This window comes from Gallinula chloropus (assembly GCF_964237585.1).
Source record: "Gallinula chloropus genome assembly, chromosome: 23".
Classification (NCBI taxonomy): domain Eukaryota; kingdom Metazoa; phylum Chordata; class Aves; order Gruiformes; family Rallidae; genus Gallinula; species Gallinula chloropus.
Window position 1 is genome coordinate 6,246,213 of NC_140108.1, and position 24,516 is coordinate 6,270,728.

General features: G+C 50.1%; 1 protein-coding gene across 1 annotated transcript; it reads left to right on the forward strand.

Annotated features, from left to right (window-relative positions):
* Positions 1-305: 305 nt before the first annotated feature.
* CCDC30 (coiled-coil domain containing 30) lies at positions 306-24,172 on the forward strand (the record flags this gene model as incomplete). Its single annotated transcript, XM_084274495.1, has 20 exons — positions 306-471; positions 2,089-2,160; positions 3,098-3,213; positions 5,559-5,666; positions 6,584-6,684; positions 7,519-7,711; positions 10,303-10,401; positions 10,997-11,137; positions 13,385-13,542; positions 14,494-14,740; positions 16,108-16,281; positions 17,304-17,513; positions 18,193-18,350; positions 19,326-19,473; positions 19,975-20,096; positions 21,845-21,986; positions 22,537-22,673; positions 22,771-22,876; positions 23,256-23,474; positions 23,975-24,172. Exons 1-20 carry the CDS (start codon positions 387-389, stop codon positions 24,170-24,172), a joined length of 2,934 nt encoding a protein of 977 aa, XP_084130621.1. The 5' UTR covers positions 306-386.
* Positions 24,173-24,516: the final 344 nt, after the last annotated feature.

Consider the following 24,516-nt stretch of genomic DNA (forward strand, 5'->3'; position numbering starts at 1 on the left):
GAAAACCTCCTTTATTCTGTGTTTGGAAACACATCATCACCAATGGTGCTGTCTTGTGGGGGGGGGAAACAGAGCCTTGTGGAGGGAAACAGCCATAGCACACTGTTCAGCATCTTTTTGCATGTGTCCATGGGGAAGAAGTTTGTCCTCTGTGTGTCTGTGTGCTGCCTCTGCAGCAGCTTCCCTGAGTTCATGTTCTTTCTCCTTGCATTGCCACCTTTATTCAGGCAGGTCAGGAGTGCAGAGGAGTCACCTGCCTTGGTCACATCACCAGGAGGGTGGTCATCTCTTTTCTGTTGGATGTCCTTGTGTTTCAGTTCTACAGGGAAGAACTGGAAAGGGAACAAGAATCACATGCAAGAGTTGAAGGAGATCTGGGTGAGGCCATGCAGAGGCTGCTGGAGGCCCAGGAAGAGATCCAGAGGTTGACAGATGAGCTGGATGCACAAAGAAAGGAGCAGAACAGAACAGGTAAGTGTCTTGTGGACACTCCTGATTACTGATCTGCTCTGGTTAGTGTCAGCCTTGGACATCTTGCCTGGAGGCAGGCTGTTCTGTGTCCTCTCTGCTTGTAAGATGGGAAAAATCAGTGTCTGGTACCTAGGAGGTCTGAAAGGAGCTGTTAAGTCACAAATCAATCCTGAGTGGGGAAAGCCATAAGATTATCTGCTGTGTGACCGGTATCTTGACTCAGTTCCTCTCCCTGGCTCCCATACTGGGAGAAATTCATGTCCTAGGAGGGGGTGGAGAGGAAATGATGACTTACTCCAGAAACAGGGTGTTTAAATACCCCATACAGAGCGTTAGCATGGCTGGCCTGCTCCTCTTGAGGTCCTGCAGGTGCTGTGTTTGGGATGCTGCCTCTTTCGGAGCCGTTACCAAGTGCTGCCAACCAGAACTTACCAGCTGTCTTGACTTAGATTCTAACCACTGCTAATATTTGCTTGACCTCTTTATTGAAGTAACTATTGCTGACTAGCCCTTAACTATTAATTTATTTGCTTTTTTTAAAATACTGGTTGTAAAAATAAACAGATTTCTGGAGGAAAATCAACCTACTTGATAAAGCTCCTGGTGGAGTGGTCCCTAACGCCAGGTGCTTCACCCCTACCTCCCATGGGAGATTTTCCAGCCAGATGCTGCTTTCTCAATGCTTCTTCTCTGAGTTACTTATGTTGTCCCAAAATTTGTGATGCAGAATTTCAGTGGATGGGATAATATCTCACTTAAGGAGACTGCTGGGTAGGGCTTGTGTGTGACACATGGGTCCTGGTGCTGACCTCACAGCTCACGCACACCACTCCGACCGAACTAAACCACCTCACCACCCTCCAAACCCATCATTTGCAGCCTTTTAATCACAGGCAGGGAAATGAGCACTCTGCCAGCATCTGCTTTGTGTATTGATTGATACACATGCATCCCAGGGGATGGAGGGAGCGTTGTGTTGCAGCCTCCAGGCAGAACTACTTCTCCAGATCCCAGACGGGCTGTGGCGTGTGGCTCTTCTCAGCAGATCCAAGGCTGCCTGGGGAAATCTGTGTCTTGTAACCTTCTTAAATATCAAATGAATATAAGGCTTTCCAAACTGTGAGTAAGGGTTTTTAACACTTGTGTCTGTGTGGTTTATTCTGCTGTGAGTATTAGTGTGGGAAATGAGTGTTAGAACATCTTAGTGGCTTCCTCGGTGGTGTCTATCTGCATGCCTTCTCCTGATGAGCTCCAGAGCCAACAGCTCTGTGAATAAATGTGGTTTGGTTTTTTTTTTTAATACAAACCTCAAATAAAATCTCTGATCTTCAGTAAAACTCCACTTGAACACTGTATTTTGGTTTGGTGACAATTTGCAGCCACTTGCTTGCCTTGAAGAGAAAATACAGGATTGTTCCTGGCTGGTTTGTAGCCCAGTTATTGGGTTTTTGGTGATTAGAGATTTTGAAATCATGTGCCTGGCTGTCTGCTGCTGTATTTTTTTTTTCCCTTTACTTTTCCTTCAACTCTATATTTAAAAAGTGTATTAAACCTGGTTAGTGTTCAGGAGTGTATCAACTCTGCCCCAGCAAAACTGTCTCTTTATTCTCCTTGTAGAAACAGCTTTGTGGTCAGCCCTGCGAGCTCCTGAGAGCCAGGAAGGAGAGGTGACCGACTGGAGAGTGAGTGGTAAGTCACCCTAAATGCAAGCACAGAACATCCAGAATTCCATCAAGCTTTTCTGTAGTGGTAATCAGTCTTTTCAGCACAATGAATGCTTTGGTAGAAGGTGTTCCTTGCCTTTTATTTTAAATTACAGACCTACAAATCCAGTATTAAAATCCTTGTTTGAAGCAGCTGTGAGGTTGTGGGTTTCTTCTTTTTTTAGCAGATTGAAGGCAAAGAAAGAAGGGGATTTTTTTTAATTGTTGCCTGAATAAATCCAACTTAAACTGAAATTTCCTGTGCCTGATGTTAAGCTGAAAAGGGAAAAAAGGAGCAAAGTCTTAGTTTTCCATACAGAATAGGTGAACAACCTTCTCACTATTTTTTATTAGGATACTAGCACATATTTGGACATAATTCTGTCACTGTGCTCCCAAAACAAATGCCTTTTCCTGTTTCTTGTGCTTGGAATACTACATAGCCTGTGTTAACTGTGGTTGGTGGGTGAGTTTATCAATGCAGATACAAATGGTTGGTCTGTAACTATAATTTTTACTGTACTGGCTATTTCATAGGTACTTCTGCTGATCAGGAGCTGTCATAGTGCTTCTGCTTGTAGCAAAATAAGAATTTAATGATAAAAATAAGAAATCAGGCTGCTGGGGTTTTTCAGAGATTACCCTTAGCTGTTCATGAAGCCCATACTGAAATTTTGAGGTATTTTCCATTATCCATTATCTAATAATTTCCATTATTAGAGGTAAATGGAATCCCTGGAGGAAGGATGGAGAGACTGCTGTGCTCCTCTAATAAACGTAGCGCTGCTCTCAAAGCTGCATCTCCAGAGACATAAACCTTTACTGTGCAGTAGGAGAACGTGTTCCCTCTGAGCTTGATGGAGGTAAAGGTCCAAACTGGGGTTGGTGATCCATTTTTTGTTTGTTTCTCCTCTTCTGTGCAGGCAGGATCCAGCTAGGAAAGGCCATGGAGCACAGCAGCAGACTGGACAAGGAGATTCTGGCGCTGCGAGCGCGGGTCCAGACGCTTGATTTGGAAAGAAAAGCATTCCTTGATCTGGTGAGTCCCCATCTCTGGCTTGATGTGGCATTGATGAGTCTCTGCTGACACCCCAGGGCTGGCTCCTGATCCTCAGCCCAGCTCCTAAACCCACCCTATTCTCTCTCTTCTCTATGGCGTGCCTTTCCCAGAGCTGCAGCTCTGATGTTTCATAGAGTAATAAACTTTGGGAAATAGGCAGAATAAATAACAAAAGCCTGTTTTAAAGCAGCTGCTGGTACTCCAGCCCTGAAAAAACTCAGCTCTTGTAGGGAAGAGTTCAATGCTTTGCTGTGCAGAGGGGGCTGTGTATGTGCTTTAGGGCTCACTGCACAGCGCCCTGGAAAACATCCTCTCCTGTGCCCAGCACACAGGATCAGGTTGATTGTTTCTGTTCCTAGCCAGTATTTGTGCAGAACCAAGTGGGGAATCAAGAGGAAGCCACCTTTCTACCCCTTGAGGACTGTGAATAAGTTCAGTCTAAGACCCCAAACTAGCTGGTTTTTAAGGAAATCTTCATTTACTCTCCTGTTTTGATCCTTTCATCCTCCTTGGCTTTTTCCCATGGCTACGTTGACTTGCTCAGTAGAAGACAGACTTGTCTTAACTGACTACCACTGTCATTAATTTAATCTTTGACCTAATACATTTAGGATTCTCTAAATGCAGTCGCCTTTATTCCAACACAGTCACTACTGGCAATCTCAGAAAGGAACTATAACAATCCATTTCCCATTGCAGTGTGTCATTTGGCATGAATTCTGTTTCTGTTCTTTGTTCTCTAACTCTATCAGCCCTTCAGCAGGCTGTAATTGGTTGCCAGAAGTCTCTAATCACTTACACCATCCCAGCACAGACAGCTCAGCAGCTGTCTCCTGGATCTCTTGGATTAAAATGAGGACTTTTAAATTAATAGAAGCATCTCCAAGAATGCCAGGCCCATCTCTTTACAGTAACATTGAAGACTTGCTTCCCACATGTGAGGATTTAAAAGTTTTGGGGTGTAGTTCTGTTCCTTTTGTTTAAAAAGTTGCTGGTTCTTCCTCAGCTTGATGTCTCTCAGGCCTTGTATATACAGGACAGGCTGTTTCTAGGTCTGCAAAACAATATTTAGTTTGTATTCCTCAGTTTACATTTTTTTAATTCCAAATCGCTTCCAACCAACCATGCTGTGCTGTGGAGCTGTAGGAAGGAGGTTTAACTGTTGGTGTAGAAGTTAGAAGAGCATGGGGTTTAATTTGTGGAAGTTGAAAGTGTCCTTTCTTAGGAGCCATGGGAGACGTGTCTCCTCGTGCCCTTTTTCCTGCCTGTGAGTTATGGATGGTGGGGTGAGGAGCAGGCTGGCCAGTTGGCTCTGGGTAGGTGGTCCTTGGGAGACCACCCTCATCCCTGCCATGGGCTTCATCACAGAATCACAAGGTTGGAAAAGACCTTTAAGATCATCAGGTCCAACCGTTCCTGTCCTGTGCTAAAACAGATCCCTGAGCACCTCATCTACCCATCTTTTAAACACATCAGGGGTGGTGACTCAGCCCCTCCCTGGGCAGCCTGTGCCACAGCCCCACAACTCTTTCAGGGAAGAACTTTTCCCTCACATCTGCTCTGATCCTGCCCTGGGGCAGCTGGAGCCCATTGCCCCTTGTCCCATCTCCTGTCCTCTGGCTGAAGAGACCATCACCCACCTCTCTGCACCCTCCTGGCAGGGCAGGGGAGGTGGGGAGAAGGTCTCCCCTCAGCCTCCTCTTCTCCAGGCTGAACACCCCCAGCTCCCTCAGCTGCTCCTCAGAGGATTTGCCCTCCAGCCCCTTCCCCAGCCTGGTTGCCCTTCTCTGGACTCGCTCCAGGACCTCGATGTCCTTCTCATGGTGAGGAGCCCAGAACTGGACCCAGCACTCAAGGTGCAGCCTCACCAGTGCTGAGTTGGAGTCCAATGCCAGCCTCCAACTAGTGATGGAGCCAAGAGTGAGCAACACCACAGTGTGAAGAGTCACCTACTAACAACAATTATATCCATCCTGTGGGTGACAGCAAAGACTCAAAGGTGTCCTCAGGAATAGTGGTTGCAATCTGGCTCCCCCTCGGTCCTGTCCTGTAAAAGGTGATGTACAGTGTGTGCATGATCAGTAATTAAAATAAATGATGTAAAATATGCTTACCCTTCAATGTGGCACCCTTAATCCTCTTTATCTCCATAGTCTGAGGACACCCAGCTGGAGCAGCCACATGATCTCCACCAGTCCCTCAAGCTGAGTGGTTAATATTAATAAACCTGCAGTTTATCGACAGCAAATTTGAGGGGAATCTTAATCCTCTAAGGCAGAGGTGAACAGTCACCAGAAATAAAACCATGTGGTTTCCTTTCCAAGGTTGAACAACTCAAAGAGGAGTTCTGTGAGTACCAGAAGAGTGAGAAGCAAGGACTGCTGCTGCCTGTGCTCACAGAGACTGAAGAAGCCGCAGCGTGCTTGCTGCAGGTATTTCCAAGGAGGTTTGTTTGCCTTTCTAGAAAATGAAGTGAGTGAATGGGTGCAAAAAGGAGTGTGGCCAGCAGGTCAAAGGAGGGGATCCTCCCCCTCTGTTCTGCCCTGGTCAGGCCCCACCTGAAGCACTGTATCCAGTTCTGGGCTCCCTGGGATAAAACAGACAGGGATCTCCTGGAGAGAGTCCAACAGAGGCTACAAAGATGGTTAAGGGCCTGGAGCATCTCCCCTCTGAGGAAAGGCTGAGTGAGCTGGGGCTGTTCAGCCTTGAGAAAAGAAGATGAGAGGGGATCTGATCAGTGTTTATCAATATCTGAAGGGTGGGACACAGGGGGACATGGGCAGCCTCTTCTCAGTGTCTGTGGGGACAGGACAAGGGGCGATGGCCTCAAGTTGGAGCACAGGGAGTTCCACACCAATATGGGAAGAACTTTTCCCCAGTGAGGGAGCCCTGGGACAGGCTGCCCAGGGGGTGTGGGGTCTCCTTCTCTGGAGAGATTCCAGCCCTGTCTGGACACCGACCTGTGTGCCCTGTCCTAGGGACCCTGCTTGGGCAGGGGGGTTGGACTTGATGAGCTCTGGAGGTCCCTTCCAGCCCCTACAGCTCTGTGAAGCTGTGCAGAAACACTTGTGTTTTCTTTCCTGTGCAAGTGCTTCTTGTGCAGGTGTGGCACAGGGTGTACCCTGGGCATGACAAAGACACCAACATGTGGGCCAGTACCCACTAGTACCTTCATATCATTATGGGCCTTGTTTTCTTCTCTCTCTTATGGCCAGTGGGTTATCTAATGCAGACATGTTTTCTGGTTGTCTTCTTTATTTAGGAGAGGTAGAGGTAGCTTTGGAATCACATTGTGATAAGTTTTCAGGCTTATTTATGTGCTAATTTTTCATTCTCTCTTGAGACACAGGGCACCACAGATAAAGGAAGGCTTGAAGGAGACTGTGTTTCAGGCAAAGCTGTCTCAGATCAAGAGGAAAGACATCAGAGTGGTGAAACACTTCATAAAAGGTGAGAAATCTGGAAAACTTCCTTTACCTTGTTGGATTTTCATGGTGGTTAACTGGTGCTCTGGTTGCTGGTGTTCTGCCTTCCAGAGTGCATTTGAGCAGTGGGTTCTTTAGAGCACTGTTGGGTACCAGCTTTGTTTTCCTGCCCCTAAATCAGAAAGTCTGGAGGGTGTGCACTGGAATGCAGGTTGTTTTCTGGCATTTTCTCCAATTTGTTGCTTTCCTAAAATAATCAGGCTTGTGTTTTTGTGGCTTTCTGCAGACACAAGGGTTGGTTTCAAAATTGTTTGGTTGCTGGGAAGATTTCTCTGGATTTGGTTGCTGTCCAGGAACGAATCAAAACATTTGATTTCCAGACTAATTAATATGTAAACTGGAAATTTGTTTTCTTCAAGGAAATCAAAGCTTCATTCTCCTGTGGCTTGCTCAGGAAGCAGCTGCTAGGCCTCTCTCAGCACGTTCAAGGAGGAAAGGCAGTCTGATCCAATCCCTCTGTGTCTTTCTTTTCCCTTGTTTTCCCCTTCAAAAGCCCAAGCTTGTTCCCCCACCTCCATCAGCTGACTCTCCCACTGCCTCTCTGCTACTAGCATCCTTTTGCCCTGCCCAGGAGGCCCTCACCATTACATCTGCAGAGCCCATCACCAGTAATTCCCATGTGTCATCCCCTAAATAAGAGCAGACACAGTTCACACTGGCTGTAAGACTCCAAATCAGCAGGACAGCAGTATTCCATAGTGGAAAACACCTTTCCTCCCCAGTGGCAAGCTGTCTGGAGGGGTGTCAGTGTGTTCACTGAGCAGTTCTGCCCTTGGTGATGTCCATCTTTGGTGTGTAGGTGCCGAGAGGTGATTGAAAATGTTGAGGGCAGGAATTCACAGCTGCTGCACAAGCTGCAACAACTGGAGCTGGAGCAGGAGGATCTGGTTGAGCCTAACGAAGAGCTGGAGTCGATTCTGGGAGAGACACAGGTCCAAAGGAAGCAGGAGAAGGAAGAGTTTGAGAGTGAGGTGGAAGGACTTCACCGGAAAGTAAGTAAGGGATGGAAGAAGAGTTTGGCTTTGATCAATTCTAACTGCTTTTATCTCTGCTTATTGATTAGTAGAATAAAGTGTTTGAACTCCACCTGCACATTGTTTTAGTTTGACAAATGCAGTGAGCAAAGCCTGCCAGTTTTAGAAAGAGGTGAAAAGAAAGGGAAGAAAGAATTCCAGCAGTAAGTGATGCTTGCTTGGAGGTGCAGATCCCACTGGTGTTACAGCAGCAGTAGTGTCCCTCCCAGCTCCTGTCCCTCATCCTCAGTGCTTGGGGCAAGTGAAGTCCAGTGGGTAACTTACCTCCTGCATCTGCAGGAGATCAGGCAGCCTTTCTGTATGTGGGGGCTGTGCACCCTTCAGTTTCTTGGCTGAGCTGAAGCAAAGAAAGGTCTGTCTGCCCTGACTGTGCTTTTGTTTAATCCTGGGTTTTTCAGCCTAGAATCATAGAATCCCAGACTGGTCTGGGACCCCAAGGATCACAGAGCTCCAACCCCCTGTCACAGGCAGGGCCACCAACCTCCAGGCCTGGAGCTACACAAGGTTGCCCACTTTCTCACTGAAGTAAAATCAACAGAACCCCCCAAATCAAACAAGAGGGAGTTTCAGTTTGGAGAAATCCCTCCCTTGCTCAGTGCACTGTTAACCTGCTCTTTGGGAATGCTGCTTTGAGGGACACAGTGAATGCACTGAGGTAGCCAAGGAGATGGGAGGCATTTTGGCTGGTGTGAGCTTGCAGGGATGCAGGGCAGGGGAGGAGTTAACCCTTGGTTAGATCCAGCATCTCCTCAGACAGAGGGGCTGCAGGGCTGCACCCTTCATCTCCAGGGGGTTCTTGGGTGCCTCAGAGGGAAGGAAAGAAGGACTGCATGAAGGCAGGTGTGCTGGAGCCTGGTGAAAGCAGCACTGCTGGGTGTTTGCCAGCCTGCCCAGTGTGGGAAGGACTTGGAAGTCGTTTTGTTTTGGCAAGCCTACAAAAATCTTGGCTATTAGGCCAGTGACTCAGAACAAGGACACGGGGATACAATGTGAGTATTGTTCTGCCCTTGGCACGAGAGGGAGGAATGCAACTTGAATGCTTTAAAAGTTACTGGCTTGGAGGGAAAATAAACAAAATGATGGAAATGCAGACCTGGGAATCAAATTCAGGACCAAAGGTTGGCTGGGGGTGGGGAAGAGAGGTGTGTTTTACTTTTGAGATCCCTTCCAGAGCTGCAAAGTCTTGCTGAACCCCAGACTATCCTCCAGTCCCGTGAGAGGAGGGGGGTGTATTGCCCTCTAGCTCTTCTGTGTGAGGCCTGGGTGTTTCACCCCACTGACGTGCTTTTAACACAGAGGTTGGGTAACAGCATGTCTTAAAATCCCCCTCCAAGAGCCAGTGTCACAGCAGCCTTGTGGTGTTAGAGATCGTTCCCTGCTGGGAGCTTCAACAGGGCCACCTTGTGCCTGAAGCCTGCCAGTGAAGCTACAGCTCCTGGGCTTTGTCACCCCTTTAAATAGAGGTGGCTTGGCAGAGACCTGGCACTTCCTCAGCTTCTCCTTGGAAAGGAACGACAGTTCACCTGTGGATAAGTGCAAAGAGAGGCTGAGAAAGGCAGGAGGCTCCTTCACCCTGCGCTCCTCTGCATGAGTGGGGCATTGGGTGCTGCTCATAGGGGTGCAGGGGTACAGGTGAAGCTGGACTTGAGCTGAGCTTTGTTTCCTTCCAGTGTCCCTGCTGGGTCTGCAGGCTTGGTCAGTGACAGCCTAGCTCAGGCAGTTGAGGAGAGTAGCCTGGTGGCTTAGAAATAAGGAAACCAGCACCAATTTTCTTCTGTGAGTGAGGAGCTGAAAGGAAAGGCTGCTGAATGCCTGGCTGCAGAGCAGAGTGGCTGTGAGTGCCAAGACTTGAGTCTTGCAAAAGGGTCTGCAGGAACCACAGTGGGGAGGAGGAGCTGGACTGTTCCTGGCTCCTTTAAGCCCTTTGAAAGTGCAGAACTTGTAACCATGTTCCCATGAGAACCCTCACAAAGGTAGAGGCTTCTGGGGAGATGGTGCAACTGCAGAGTGTCCAATCTCTTGCTTGCCAGGAGCAGCACAGAGGTCAGCCTTTTGTTGGCTCAAGTTGAGAGTCCTTGGAGCCTTGCAGGAGGGAGTTGGGACCTCCTCTGAGCAGTGGAGGGACCAGGACCAGTCCTGGGAGACCAGATTGAGTATCTGCTTGGGTGAGATCAGCTGTGGGGGAATGGTCACTGCAACAGCATGGGGAAGGAGGATGGACTTTGTGAGGTCCTCTGTGTTGGGAGAGCATGGAGAAGCCCCCCCAACCCATGTGTCTGGGCATTATTCTCCTTTAGTGGGGCAGGATTCTTCCATTTCCTGACTTGGCCTTGGACCTCCAGCCTCCTTCACCCTTTGAAGCCACAGGATGAAAGATGTGAGCTGCAGCTAGTCCATGCTGGTGGCTGCCTATATCCCCTCCTACTCCTTGCTTCCAAACATGGGGCTTATTCTGTAGTAGCTGCACAAGGAGCAATTTAGTAGTAGCTGTGCCCTGAATGCTGCTTGTGAGCACTGCTTTGGTTTTCACTTGCTGTTTCTCTGTTAAGATCACAAGTTTACAGACAGAGTTACTTGAAGTGCAGAAGAACAAGGCTGAGATGAGTGGGGAAGAGCAGGCATCACTTGGAGCACAGGAGATGCAAGAGGTAAGGAGTTTTCCTTCAAAAAGAGTTTATTTTGTCTATAAACCTGTGAAATGAGCATCTCCTGTGAACCCTCTTTGCCACCATCCTCTGAGAACTTGTAGCCCATCAGCTCATGCAAGGCAGGTGGTTGTCTCTGAAGCAAAACAGCTGATGTACCCAATATTATCTTTCTGATGAGTTTGTCATCCCTTCAGCACCACAGAGCTGGCTGTGAGGGTGAGGGGTCTACACACATAAAGGTTCTTGGTCTTGTTTAGGGTCTGGTGAGACCCCACCATGTGTAGGTCTGTTTGTTTCCCAGCTGGTTTTGGAATGACTTCACTCTGTCAATTTGTTACCTGCCAGCCAGCCAATGAGATCTGAGCTTATCACATGTGGGAGGTGACCTTCCCAAGCTATCTTGGGGCAGGGGGATGCTCCAGACCTTCAGACATGTCCAGCCAGCCTTGGATAGAAGGTGTGGGAATCCTGCTGCGACTTTTGAGAGCTGTTTTTCCTGTCCTTCATTTCTAGAAGACACATTTTCTGCAACTTGCTTCTCTTTTGCTGGGATAAATGATGCCATAGGAGTGATTCTGATTTTTCCTCCTTCTAGATGCTGGAGAGTTGTCAGGAAACAATAGAAAAGTTGGGAAGTCAGCTGGGGGAGCGGAGGGAACGCAGGAAGCAACTGGCATCTGAGCTTGAGCTGTTACGAGAAGATCTGCAGGCTGAGCAGAAGGTTCTGGACAGCCAGGTACATACAAGTGCTGCAGTGGGACTCCCCACAGGAGGCATTTGCCTTCATGACTTCATAAAACATCCCCAGTTGTCCCCCAGGGGCATTGCTTGACTTCTCTTGACACATTTCTCTAGTCCAGCCAGTGTCAGAGCTTCTTTGCTCCATGGTTTCAAATCCATCTGCTTTAACAGAATTGGCTCTAACTCTGGAGTTTAGTTTTCCTTTCAGTGAAACTAATGACAAAACAGTTAATTCAGAGTTTGGAGCCCAAGTCCCTTTCCCTGGAGACTTTCAGGCTCAGGTATTTATTGCAGAGTTATTTGTGGTTGTAAGGCTCATCATCCTCAGCCTTTGTTTCTTCATGTCACAGCACAGCAGGGAACTTGGGGATTGGAGCCAAGACCTCCCTGAGGACCCACAGTGTGCCTAATTCTGGCTCTGTTTCACACTGGTCCTCTTTAGTATCAGTAGTAACTCTTCTTCACCACAATATGGCATGGAAAGAAGTCTGAACACCCAAGAGTCAGAGGAATCTGCATGTGCAGCTTGCTGGGATCCCAGTGCTGCTTCTGAAGAGCTGTAAGGACCTTGGGATGCTGCATGTGAAGCCATTAACTGCCAGCTCAGCATCTGGTGGGTTTAATCTCTGCTGGGAGAGTTGCTGGTGCTCCCCTCTTCCAGTTGGGCCATAGAGGAGAGTGTGTGATGCCAGGAAAATTGCACAAGGGCTGGTGCAGATGTAGGCAGGACCCAGGACTGAGAGTGAGGTGAAGAATTTAGGAGAGCTGCAGATCTCTGGCCTGTAGCAGGCAGGTGAGGGGAGCCTGATGGACACTGGTACAGGAGGGGGTTACATCTCTTACAGACCCTGTTTTTAGCACTCTGAGAGGCCTGAGAGCAGCTGAGAGTCGTATCACTTCCTTGGATGGAAGTGAAAGCCGATTAAAGTCCTCAGCTGTTGGCACAGCTTCATGTGCACAGGAGTTACTGGAGGAACACTGGCACCTAGAGGACGGTGCTTCTGTACTGCTGACAGGCAACAAGTTCTCCTTGCCAAAGCTCAGGATGCAGACCCAGCCTTGGGGAAGGGTGATTTAGGAAGAGGATGATTTGCATATTTGATGAATATGCAAAAAGGAGCGATCTGATTTGGTGGAATGATGGGGAAATGGGAAGGGTCAGGCTGTAACCTTTCATTCTACTCATAATCCAGGGACCTTTTCAGCTGAAATTGTCCATCCCTGTGTGTCTGGTTGTAAATCAGTCACCAGTTGGCTGGTGGTTTTGCCTAAGGAGAGGATTGTTTTGCACTGAAGGGACCCCTGGGTGAAATCTGGTGGCCTGCACTGGATTGTTAGTCTTCAAAACAGAGGGCTTCACAAGTGTTTAGTGGGATTCCTGACTTACAGTTGAGCTTGTTCCCTTTTGATAGAGCAGCTGTATCAGGACAAATTCTTTTCCAAAGTGTGCTGGAAACAAGCTTGCTATGAGATCATCGAGTTCTCCTGGCTGATAACACACCTGGAGCTCAAGGTTGGAGGTTGTTCAGTGTTGTGTTTGTAGAACAGGTGAGTAAATTGGGTGGTATTTTTGCTCATGGTGTGCTGTGAGCTCCACATCAGGATTTACAAGCTATTGTAATAACTTCAGGACTCTCCAAAGACCATCAGCAAGCAGGGGTCTCATTCACATATCCCATGAGGAGCTACACAAAGGTAGTGGGCTTAATGACATTTTTCTTGGAAGGACTTGGTTTCACCATGTCTTAGCAGGAGATATCAGACTGGGCAGATGCTGGTTCCAGTCCAGTCTGGGAGTTCCTGTGACCTTATGTGCTCCTTGTGCCTTATTCTCCCACCTCTGTTTTCTTGGCATCTTCTCTTCTGTGTCTCAGGTGATGTGGAAAGTAGAAAGCAGAAAGTTGTTTGGGGTTGGCTTGGGTGGAGGATGATCCCTGTGTGAGGCCACTGACTTACATACCTTCTCCTCTTTCCCTTTGTCAAGCCCTGAGAACCACAGATGGGCAACAGAAGGATGAACTCAGATAAAGGAATGTGATTTGGTGGTAGTTTACACACAGCTACTCCCTGTGCAGCAAAAAAAGGGCTTGCACATGTCTTCTCAAGGGTGAAGAACAACAATGATTTGGCTACAGAACCACAAGCTGTGTCTTGCTGGAGTCCCCAGGCTGCCTGACACTGGTCATAGAGTTTCCCTGGGAATCCAAACAAATCCAGGTCGTGGTGTTTTCTGACCTTACAGGTCTCTGAACTCCTCCAAGAACGGGAACAGATGAGCACCCTGGAGCAGAAGCATGAAGAGCTGTCTACAGATGAAGAGACAGATGAAGAACAGATGGCTAAAGTGGTGGTTTTGGAAGAACAGATCAAAAACTTGAGGGATGAACAGGAACTCCTCTGGTAAAGCTTACCCAGGCCTGCAGTGCTTTCTGCTCTGCTCTGGAAAGTCACTGGGGTGCAGCTTTTGGCAAGAATGGGCACAGCAGCTTTGGGTCTTCCTTCTCTCTGTAGGGATTTTGGGGAATAATCCTTTCTCTTAGTGGTGTTGTGATCAGACAGGAGCAAACCTGTTTGGGCTTTGTTTTTAAAGCTGCTGTTCTGGATTCTGAATGGCCTAAGTGTGAGTTTGCCTTAGGAAGGAGGCTGCTTCTCTTGGAATGAGGTAGGGTTTGATCTAAGGTGGTCCTCACCATGGGGAGCTGATGCAACAGCTGATGATACCCATCCTGCTGTGGGTTTTGCTTGTCCATGGAGGGCAGGTGTCAGTGGGCATTGTGGTTGTAATTAAAAGCTCTTGCAGGTCCTCTGACTCTGACTTTTTTCAGCAGATGAGTACAGATCTGGAGCTGGAGTCTCCATGCTCAGGTTCTCATTCGTAAGGAAAAGCTTGGATGGCATCCAGTACAGCCAGTCAGCTCAGCCACCTGGGTAAAGTCAAACCAGGGGCAGACAGTGGGTTGGCTTAGAAGGATGTACAGTTTGGATCAAGAGAAGTCAGGCAGCTTGAGCAGGAGACCTGAGCCCTTATTTCCTCACAGCAAGTGCTCCTCTGCCACTTGTGAGCACAGCCAAGCTCCTGTGGCCCCAGGCAAGGGTTTCCTTGGCCAGCAGTCGACCCACTCATGAAAGCCTGAGAACTGAACCTTTGGATATGTGTTTTTTCATGGGTCAGTGTCCAGGGAAGATTGACCCTTGCCCAGAACTGCTAGACCCAGGATTAAACCCCCTTTGGAGCCTCTTGAGATACTTGAACTGTTGCCTTGAGTCTCATATCCTGAATTTCTCCTCTTCAGTGGGTGCTTTCCCCTGGATGTGTATAGTTACCTCTCTCCTTTATCTTTCTCCTCTGAGTTCTGAATTACTAGAAAGCAACAAGAAGAGGGAGGAGCTGGAAAAGCAGCTGAAAGAGACCAAGGAAGACAAGCAGTTGCTACTGGAAGAAATTGCTCGGCTCAAACAAGGTATCCTGAGTACCCAGGAGCAGGACAAGGGTGCCCTTGAAGGGACTTTGAGGATGAATCAAGGCACAACACGGAGAGAGAGCGGGTTTCTGGTGTCTCAGAGCTCTGCAGTCAGTGTAGATGGGAGTGTTCCACAGGTATGGGCAGCTTTGCCATCTGCACAGTGCTTTGGTTTGCTTTTTCTCTCATTAATTTCATGGCAAAACCTAATTAAAGGGGACTGGAAGCTGGTCCTGTAGTGTTTAGCAGGCAGAGGGGAGATGAGGCTGTGCTGATTCACTTGGGGAAGATGTTTGGTAACTGTGAATGTCAACATTTCCTTCTGTTCCATGTTTGGATGGAGTGGGAACTTGGATAAACTGACCAGCCCCCTTAGTGCTTGTGACAGAAAGAAGTTAATTGTCTTAAAATGATGTTTTAAAGCTTCTGGAGCTCTTTGTTAGCTCCTTTATGGAGTGTGAGACAGCTGCCTTGCTGTTCCCAAAACCATCTTGCTCCTGCTCCCTCAGGATGGGGAGTCTGAGGAGGAGCAAGGGTTATGTGAGGAATTTGGAAGAGAGAGGGCAGGGTGTAGGCAGGAGTGGGAGGATCAGTCATACTGGTACCACACAGCAGTGAGTTTGTATGGTAAGAGCAGACCAAAGTGAAAGGTGCAGAGGGGATGGGGAAAAGAATCCTGATAAAGGGGGATCCCTTCATCCCCCCCTTTTTGTGGGGGGAAAAAAACCCACAAAACCTGACTGATCTTGAGGACAAATGAGATGGTCAGATCCCACCGTGCTGGATGGAGACTTCCCAGCTTGGGGATCTATCTGGGGATTTATCTGGGAAGGGAAGCTTGATCTCCTCTGGATTTCCTCTGGTCCCAAGAGCAGAGGGTGAAGATGCAAAGTGGGAATGCAGATGGACAGAAGGCTGAAAGTGATGCTGGGAAGAAGCTGTTTGGTACACCAAGCACAGCAAGGAGTACCCCTGAGTACAAGGCATGGGCAAGAAGATGGATGAATCCAAGAGCTCAGTTGTCTTCTGAAACCCATCACAGACCATCAGTTACCACCTCACAGTGTCCAGGCTGCTGTCACATGGTGTCAGCATGTCTGTTCCTCTACTGCTGCCAGGACTCACTCTGTTCCTGCTGCCTCCAGGAGCTGCAGCTGGATGTGCTGTTCCAGCTTAGCTGCCTCAGTGAGGCTCTGGCACAAGAGTTAAGAGCAACCTGGGTGGTTTTGCTTTAGTTTGGGTCTTAACAGGGATTCATTCCTTCATTCAGGTCATTGCATCTTCTCCCTTAACCTCAGGAGTTGTATCATCACCTCTGAGGGGATGGGCAGGGTAGGGAGCAGGACACAGGGACCAGAAGAAGCGTTTGCTTGGCTTTACCCATCTTCCTATTTACAGAGTCTTGAATCCTATGGGAATACCTCAGCTTCTCTTAATTTCCAGTCTTCATCTTCCCTGGAAGCTGATTTTCATGGCACCTCTGTCCCTTTTGCTGTCCTTGCAGAGTCTGTCTGATGAGAGGTTCCAGCAGCAGGAGGAAAAAATCCACCAGCTGCGCCAGGACTTGCGGCGTGTCCAGAGCTTGTGCAGCTCAGCAGAGAGGGAGCTGAGGTACCAACGGCAGAACAACAGTGACTTACAAAAGCAGAACCTCCTGCTGGAGCAGGAGTGCACCAAGGTAGGAATGGAGCAGGGGAATCGCTCAAGAGAGCATTGTGTAAGCTAAGGGAGGTCTGAGGGGCTGATTTTCATGGAATAGGATCATCTGTTGGGTTGGAAGGACCTTCAGAGGCCAGCTAGTCCCACCCCCTGCTGTGAGCAGGGACACCTTCAACTAGGGCAGGGTGCTCAGAGCCCCAGCAAGGTCTCCAGGGATGGGGCCTCCACCACCTCTCTGGGCAACCTGTGCCAGGGTCTCACCACCCTCAGAGGGAAGAACTTCTTCCTCATGTCCCATCTCACCCTGCCCTGCTCTAGTTTAACCCATCACCCCTCGTCCTGTCGCTCCCTGCCCTTACAAACAGCCCTGCCCAGCTTTCCTGTGGGTCCCTGCAGGGACTGGAAGGGGCTCAGAGGTCTCCCCACAGACTTCTCTCCTGCAGGCTGAACCAGCCCAGCTCCCTCAGCCTGTCAGGGTAGCAGAGGTGCTCCAGCCCTCAGAGCATCCTCGTGGCCTCCTCTGGACCAAGAGGTCCGTGTCCTTCCTGTGCTGAGGGCTCCAGAGCTGGATGCAGCACTGCAGGGGGGTCTCCCCAAAGCAGAGCAGAGGGGGACAATCCCCTCTCTTCATCTGCTGGCCACTCCTCTGGTGATGCAGCCCAGGCTGCCATCGGCCTTCTGGGCTGTGAGTGCCCATCATTGGCTCCTGTCCAGCTCTGTGCCCATCAGTACCCCAAGTCCTTCTCCACAGGGCTGCTCCCCATCACACCACCCCCAGGCAGAGGATTGTCCTGACCCAAGGGCAGCTCCTCATGAACTTCATGAGGTTTTCACAGACTCACACAGCACCTTGGGCTTCCCAACGTGCTCCAACTCAGCTTCATGGAAATCACCCTTGCCTCCAGTAAACCCAGCACTGTGTGTGCTGTGTGTGTTCTTGTTCTCCCTCTGGTAATCCCATTGGCTCTTTCCTAGGCAGGACATTGCAGATGATACACATTTAAGTGCAAATTGGATGTTTTTCTTCTTTGGAAACTTCAGGTCAAAGCTGAGCTGAAGCAAACCCAGGCAAAGCTCTCAGACACAACTGAAACGTGCTCCTCTCTCTCAGCACAGTGGGAGAAAAGCCAGCAGAAGGTCAAAGAGCTTGAACAAGAGCTCTTGAAGTGCTCCCAGGCTGATAAACTCCAGAGTGGCCTTCAAGAGAAGCTTGCACAGGAGAAATCCAAACTCTGTGAAGCACAAAAGAAGGTGACTCCTCAGCATAACCTATGTTAACAGGAGGTCTGTCTGGCTGTAGCAGTTTCATGCAGCTGGAGATCAGAAACAAGAAGCACTGGCAGCTCATGAATCAGTTCCCTGAAGTCTGGTTTCAGATCATTTGGCTAAAATATTTTAAGAGAAAATGCTGTTTGTTAGTGGGAGTGTGAAACCAAGATGATAGAAGTCAAATGTGATGCTCAGCTCCTGCCTCTGAAGCAGCTTATTTCTGAGATCACTGGCTGTAGGGCTGTGTCACAGCCATTCCCCCAGTCCCTGCCCCTCCCCACACCATGTTAGGGGGGAAGAAGGGAGTAAAATCATGAATGAAGTGAAGTCTGCTAAGAAGGGAGGGGTGAGAAGGTGCTTTAAGATCTGGCTGCACTTCCCATCACCCAACTCTGGTGTCACTGGGGGTGCAGTGTAGTTGTAATAAATTAGTTTTCTTTATTCCATGTTGAGTCTGTTCTGCCCATGACACTACTTAGAGACTGAGGTTTTAGTTTCAATGGGCTGTGACACAGACCAAAGTGCTTTTGAGTAGGAGGAAGCAAATCTTTCATCCCCATGACTCAGATGCTTGAGGGGTCAATGGGATCTGCATCCCTTGGGTTCAAATAACCGGCCTGGAAATTCAGGAAGTTTAATCCCTGTCTGCTTTGAATCCGAGATTTCCAAACTCCAGCAGAAGCTGAAGGATTCCCAACACCAACTCCTGCTGGCAGAGGCCCGTGCTTCAGACAAGAAGCTCCAGGAGGAGGAGTTAAAGGATGCCCGGGACAGCGGAGCTCGTGCGCAGCAGGAACTTCACGAGGAGCAGCTGAAAAGGTACCCAGAGCTGGGGAGGCCTCAGGCTTTGTGTGTGCCAGCCTGGGGCTGCCTCCTGCAGCTCCACAGCTGGCCCAAGGTGGACTCCAAGGGTCATCACACGGCTGGTGTCACCTCCCATCTCTCCTTTTGATCTGCCAGGGCTCTCCAGCTGTCAGGGAAGGCAGCAGGCCTGCCAGCAGCCTGACTCTCCTCATGGGAGACACAGGCCCTGACAATGTCCTCAGGTTCCTGTGAGACAGGAAAGTTCCTCATGCCTCTGAGAGGTTTTTGGTAATCACACTCTCAAAGCACAGTGGCCTTGAAGCCAGGGGTACAAACTGCCCTGAACCAAGGAGGAGTTATGGGAAGGGATGTGGGAGTAAGTGAACATGTCAAGAGCCAGCCATAGTGCATAGTCAAGCTAGCAGGTGTGCAGACCCTTTCAGACATCCAAGGTAAGCTAACAATGTTTAGCTATGGGATGTGCTTATCAGAACCTGTTCTAATCACTGACCAATCAGTTTGGTGTGAGCTGTGTGTGACCAATGAGCAGGTTTTAGCTTGCCATGTCTGCAGTAACAAATGTCCCTGACCTGTGGGATTTCACCCAGTAAAGGGCTTCCCCTTAATTCATATCCAATTGTGTGGTGCCCATCACTGATCTCCACACTCAGGATCCCCTCCTTTAAATCCCAAAGATTTGTGGAGGCTTTAGCTGCCTTGGAAGGTGCAGCCTGCACCTCTCCTGCCAGCCCAGTTTACCCAAAGATGCTGGCAGTCCCCTTCCTTGTGACCCCAGATACATCCTGTACCCGCTCCCCTGTCGCTGGGACATGGCAACAACCAGGCTGTGCTGTTTCTTTCTGCCCTGGCTGTTGTGCAGGGCAGATGCAGAGGAGTCTGGTGGTGTTTTTTAGATCATCAGCCTTGAATTCATGGTGGCACATCCCAGGCTGACTTCCTCATCTCACTGCCACACCAACGTCTTTTTAGGAAGCTCCTGGAGCAGCAGGTGGAGGAGCTGAGGCAGCAGCTCAGGCACTCCAGGGAGACAGAGGCCTTGCTGGCCAAGATGCACATGGAGCTGCAGGCCAAGACGCTGCATGTCCTGGAAGATGAGAGGAAAACTGACTCCAGCGAGGTGAGCTGCAGCATGGATGGGCCCTCAGCACCCAAGGGGGGACTCCAGAGCAGATCCCTGAGCTCTAGGGGGAAATGGGACCATCACAGTGTGGAGTCTGTACCTGGGAACTGCTGAAATAGGGTCACATCCAGCCAGCAGCTGAGCCCTGGCAGATCCCACTCTATAAAACAAGAGCTGGAGGAAAAGCATCGTGCCATCTCTTGTAGGTTTCCTGGGGATGCAGCTCTGAGGGCAGAGGAGGAGGACTTGAAGGGAGGGGGGGAAGAGGCCATCCCCTTTCCTTGCAGAGCACAGAGCTTTGTGCAGGAAGATTTTGGCAGAATCCACTGCCTGGGAGGATGTGTTGCCTCCCTCTGCCCTGTCAAAGCCTTCAACCCCCCCCCAGCAGCACAGAAAGCCACACTCCCATCTTTGGAGCCCAGACCAAAAACAGAGGCAGAGGAGGGACCCTTACAGCTGAGGGGACACACACACAAATAAGAAATAGCTGTTTTCCAGCACCTCCAGTGTCAGAAGGAGAACCAGAAGCTTGCAGAGCAACTCACACTACTGAAGGAGGAAAACAAAGCCCTCTATGAGGAAGGAGTCCATCTCCTCAACCAGAAGGATCTGTATGTCAGGTAACAACCACAGCAGCAGGTGATGTGTAGACACAAACCCATCCCTGCCCAGGAATGTGGGATGTTGCTGTCCCCTGTTCATGTGCTGGCAGTGCCTCTGGGTTTGTCTGTTCCATGGGCTTTCCCCTCTCTCCTGATCAGGGTGTTTGAGCTCTGCCTTGACCCCACACCCTGTCCTGTCCTCCTCTGTCACTGGAAGCAGCACAGGAGACAAAGGGGTGCCTGGGGAAGGCTCTGGGTGCTGCTGGGGAGGATCTGGCAGTGGCAGAGATGCTCTGCTGAGCTACTTCTTTCTCCCCAGAGCCCTTTTGATCTAATTCAGAGCCTTTTTGTCCTGAGCAGAGGCAAATCTCCCTTATATGGGAGAGATTTATCTCTCTTTTAAAACACTATTTTCCCTTCTATCCCAACCAGATAAAAATTAACAGGAGCACTGCCTGACTGGGACAAGTTTGAGGGGAAGGGCAATGGTCACCAGCCTCAGCAGACACACATATTTAACCCCAGTGTCACAACCCCAAGCAGCACCCACTGCAATAGCTCTTGCTGCAACCAGACCCTCGATGTTTAGGATTCTTCCAGCTTTTTTCCACCCCCACACACAAGTACTTCTCCTCAACCACCACCAAATAAAACAACTTACCCTTTCCCTTTTCCCTTTTCCTTCTAATTTTGGTGACTTTATAACCCTCTTTGCTATAAAGAGCTGTGAGGAGTGAATATAAGGATCCAAAGAGCTGGTTGTTGGTTTTGGCAGCGTTTTTGGGTCCCTTTCCATCAATTTGGTTGACATTTAATGTGACCTTTGCAACAAACAAAACCCTGAAAGGATCAGTGAAAGGCACAGCCCAGAAGGTCAGTGTGCTCCTTTCTCTTTTAACCATGTGTTGTGGTTCAGCCCCAGCCACTCACTCTGGAAGGAAGGACCAAAAAACAAGGGGAAGATGAAGGCAAACCTGGTGTTGGGATAAAGACAGTTACTGGGACAGCACAGGGAGAGGGAAGGAATGACAGGGCTTAAAATACACAAAACTGGTGAGACACGATGCAGCTCTGACCACCCTGGAGATCCACACTCCTTGTGTGGTCCTTGGCTGCTCAGCAGCAACTCAACCCATTGATGTGTTATCAGTGCTGCTCCCATCCTAAATTCCACCCCTACAAGCAGCTCCCCTAGGAAGAGAGGCTGAGGGAGCTGGGCTGGGTCAGCCTGGAGAAGAGAAGGCTGTGGGGGGACCTCATTGCAGCCTCCAGTCCCTGAAGGGAGCAGAGAAACAGGAGGGGAATCAGCTTGTTAAAGGGCAGAGACTGGCAGGACAAGGGGGCTGGAGTGAAGCTGGAGGAGGGAAGAGTTTGATGAGATACTAGGGGGAAGTTTTTTACTGAGAGAGTGGTGAGGGGCTGGAACAGGCTGCCCAGAGAGGGGGTGGATGCCCCATCCCTGGAGGTGTTCAAGGCCAGGTTGGATGGGGCCCTGGGCAGCCTTGTGTAGCTCCAGGCCTGGAGGTTGGTGTCCCTGCCTGTGGCAGGGGGTTGGAGCTCTGTGACCCTTGGGGTCCCTTCCAACCCAGACCAGTCTGGGATTCTGTGATTCTAGCCAGGCCAGGATGCTGCGCAGCCAAAAAGGAGCTGGGTAGGTGGCTGAAGCTCCCAGTTCAGGGAATAAATACAGGACATCTCCTGCCTTGCTCTTTACCAGGAACACAAAAGGGTTTCACAGCCTGATGTTTGTGTCTCTGCCTCACCAGGAAGTACAACAAGATGCAGCTCCGCCACAAAGACAAGATGCGCAGAGCCAAGGAGACCTTTATCCATGAGGTGAAACAGAGGGACAGCAGGATCAAACAGCTTGAGAACGAGCTGAGCGAGTCAAAGCTCCAAGTGGAAAAGGTGAGAGAACACAGAAGGGGCTTCTCCCACGTGGGGGAGGCAGGGGAGTGAGGTTTGGGAGCAGGGCTTGGGGAGGCAGGGGAGCAGGGCTTGGGGAGGCAGGGGAGCAGGGCTTGGGAAGAGCTGCTTTGCAGGGATTTTGCAGGATTGCAGCGTTGAGCAGGAGAGCTGTGCCTGAGGTGTTGCTCCTGCTCTGTGCACAGGACTGATGCTGCCCTGGGAAGCAGCTGGCAGTGCTAAGGGGCCCATCCTTGTAGGAACAGAAAACTAAAGGGAAATCCCCCCAGCTCAAGTTTGCCCTGGGGGGAACCCACATCCTCAAATCCCATTTAGAAATGGCCCAAGCTCCCATCTTTTTCTTGTTTCCTCAAATATTCCTGCTGGGAAGTGAGTCTGAAGCCTGTTCTGGGGGTGTGTTACACCAGACAGCGTATCACTTAAAGCACGTTTGCTCCCAGATGGGGATCCCTTTGTTCAAGCGCTCCAAGGTGCACAGAGGGCAGAGGGAAGTGTAAAGGCTGGTTGTTGTTTCCTTTGCCACGCTGCTCAGGGGAAGATGCTGATTGCTCAGATCACTGCTGAGAATGACAAACTGCTCCAGGAGAGAAGGCGGCTCCTCCAGAAGATGCCGGATCCAGAGGAGACCCCTTGGAGCAACCAGTCCTCAGCTGCCACCCTGCAGAGCAGGTAGGCACTTGGTGATGTCCACACTCCCAGAGCTTCTCCAGCTTTATGGCTATTTTATGACTATGAGGAGAACCTGAGTCCATCTCACTCCTGCCAGTTTGAGGCCAGTGCCAGGAGTGGATGCCCAGAGCCGGGAGAAGGATCGCAGGTCGGCAGGAGAGCACCTCAAGTGTGGGATGAAGGAATTCCAGCTGCTCCAGCCGGTAAGTCAGCACCACCAGGCCCAAGGGGAATGCCTCTGAGCTGAGGCAGGGAGAGCTGGGAGCAAAGCAGGAGTCAGGCATGCACAAGCCTGAAGGGCTGTGATCTCACTGGCACCTGCAGAGACCTGGGGGGGGTGGCTCCTGTGACTGGGGTTTCGGGTGGAAGGATACAGGCTCTTGAGGAAGGACAGGCAGGGGAGATGAGGGGAGTGTCACCTCTGTGACCAGCTGGAGTGCACGGAGCTCCATCAGGGGAGCCAAATCTGTGATGGGTACCTCTGTGGGGACAGTTCATGGGGAGAACTGGGGCTGCTTTGTGTTGTGTATTCAGGGTCTGACCCTCACATCCTGCTTTGAAAATCTCTGTTCCTCCTGCCAGGACTCGAAGGGTGTTAACTCCTCCCAACGCCAACCACAGAGTAAGATGTTGCCATCTCTCCGTCCCAGGTACCGTGGGGTAAAAGGAGGAGGCAGGGAATGCCTCTCTGCATGTGGTGAGGGAGGAGCTGAGCATTTTGGCTGCTCCACCCTGTGCTTTCACCTCCAAGTGTCTTCATCCTTCTTCTTGTCAAGCTATAGAGGAAATAGGATTAAAAAGGCTCCACGAACCTAAATCCTTTGCAGATCTATCAGATGCTGATTCAGAAACCAGCTTGGGGCTGGGTGGTTTTGGAGGAGTGTCTTGGAGGAGGTTGTGAGGCTTAGAGGACCAGGGCTGCCTGGTGCTGTCACCAGCATCCCAGGAGCACCATGATCTGAGCCAAAACAGCCAAGGGGGAGGCAGAGAGACTCTGCAGATCTGCTCTTTGCTTGCTGGACACCCAGCACAGGAGGCTTGCTTACAGCCTTTGGGTGCTACAGAGGGTGACAGACAGCCTGTCACGAGTCAGAGAATGTTCTGGAGGAAGGTTCTGGTTCCTCCTTGTCTGGAGGAAAAGTGTTGGAGCCTTAGTATGAGCAGAAGGCCTTGCCCAGCACCCTGCAGTGCCTCGGAGGGGCTGGGAGGAGCGCTGGGGCTGTGCAGGTGGCCGAGTGTCCGCTCAAACCTGCAGAGTGACTGAAGGAAGGAAATTTGCTTTCAGCTTCTTCCCCAGAGAGCTGCCAGACTCTGTCAGCACCCTGAAGGCCACGCAGGACATGAAGCCTGAAGGAGAAGCTGAAAGCCAAGACTCATCCTTTTGCTTATCCCCCTCTCAACCTTCTGAGATCGGGTACCTAAACGTAGCGTCGCCTGGAGACACCTCAGCCTCCCAGCTGCCCGAGGAGAGTCGGAGCGTCACCTCTGAGAACTTCTGAGCTGGGAAAGACGGTTGTACAGTATTAGCTGGGCTGGTTTTCAGTCCTCTTAGGAGGAAAGGCTGAGGGACCTGGGTCTGTTCAGCCTGGAGAAGGCTGAGAGAGGAGATCTAATCAATGTGTATAGATACCTGAAGGGTGGGTGTCGAGAAGATGGGGCCAGTCTCTTTTCACCTGTGCCAAGTGACAGGATGAGGGGCAATGGGCATAAACTCAACATGAGGAAAAACTTCCTGTGAGGGGATTGGAGTGCTGGGACTGGCTGCCCAGAGAGGTGGTGGAGTTTCCAGCTGTGGAGCCCTTCAAAACCCACCTGGATTCATTCCTGTGTGACATGCCCCAGG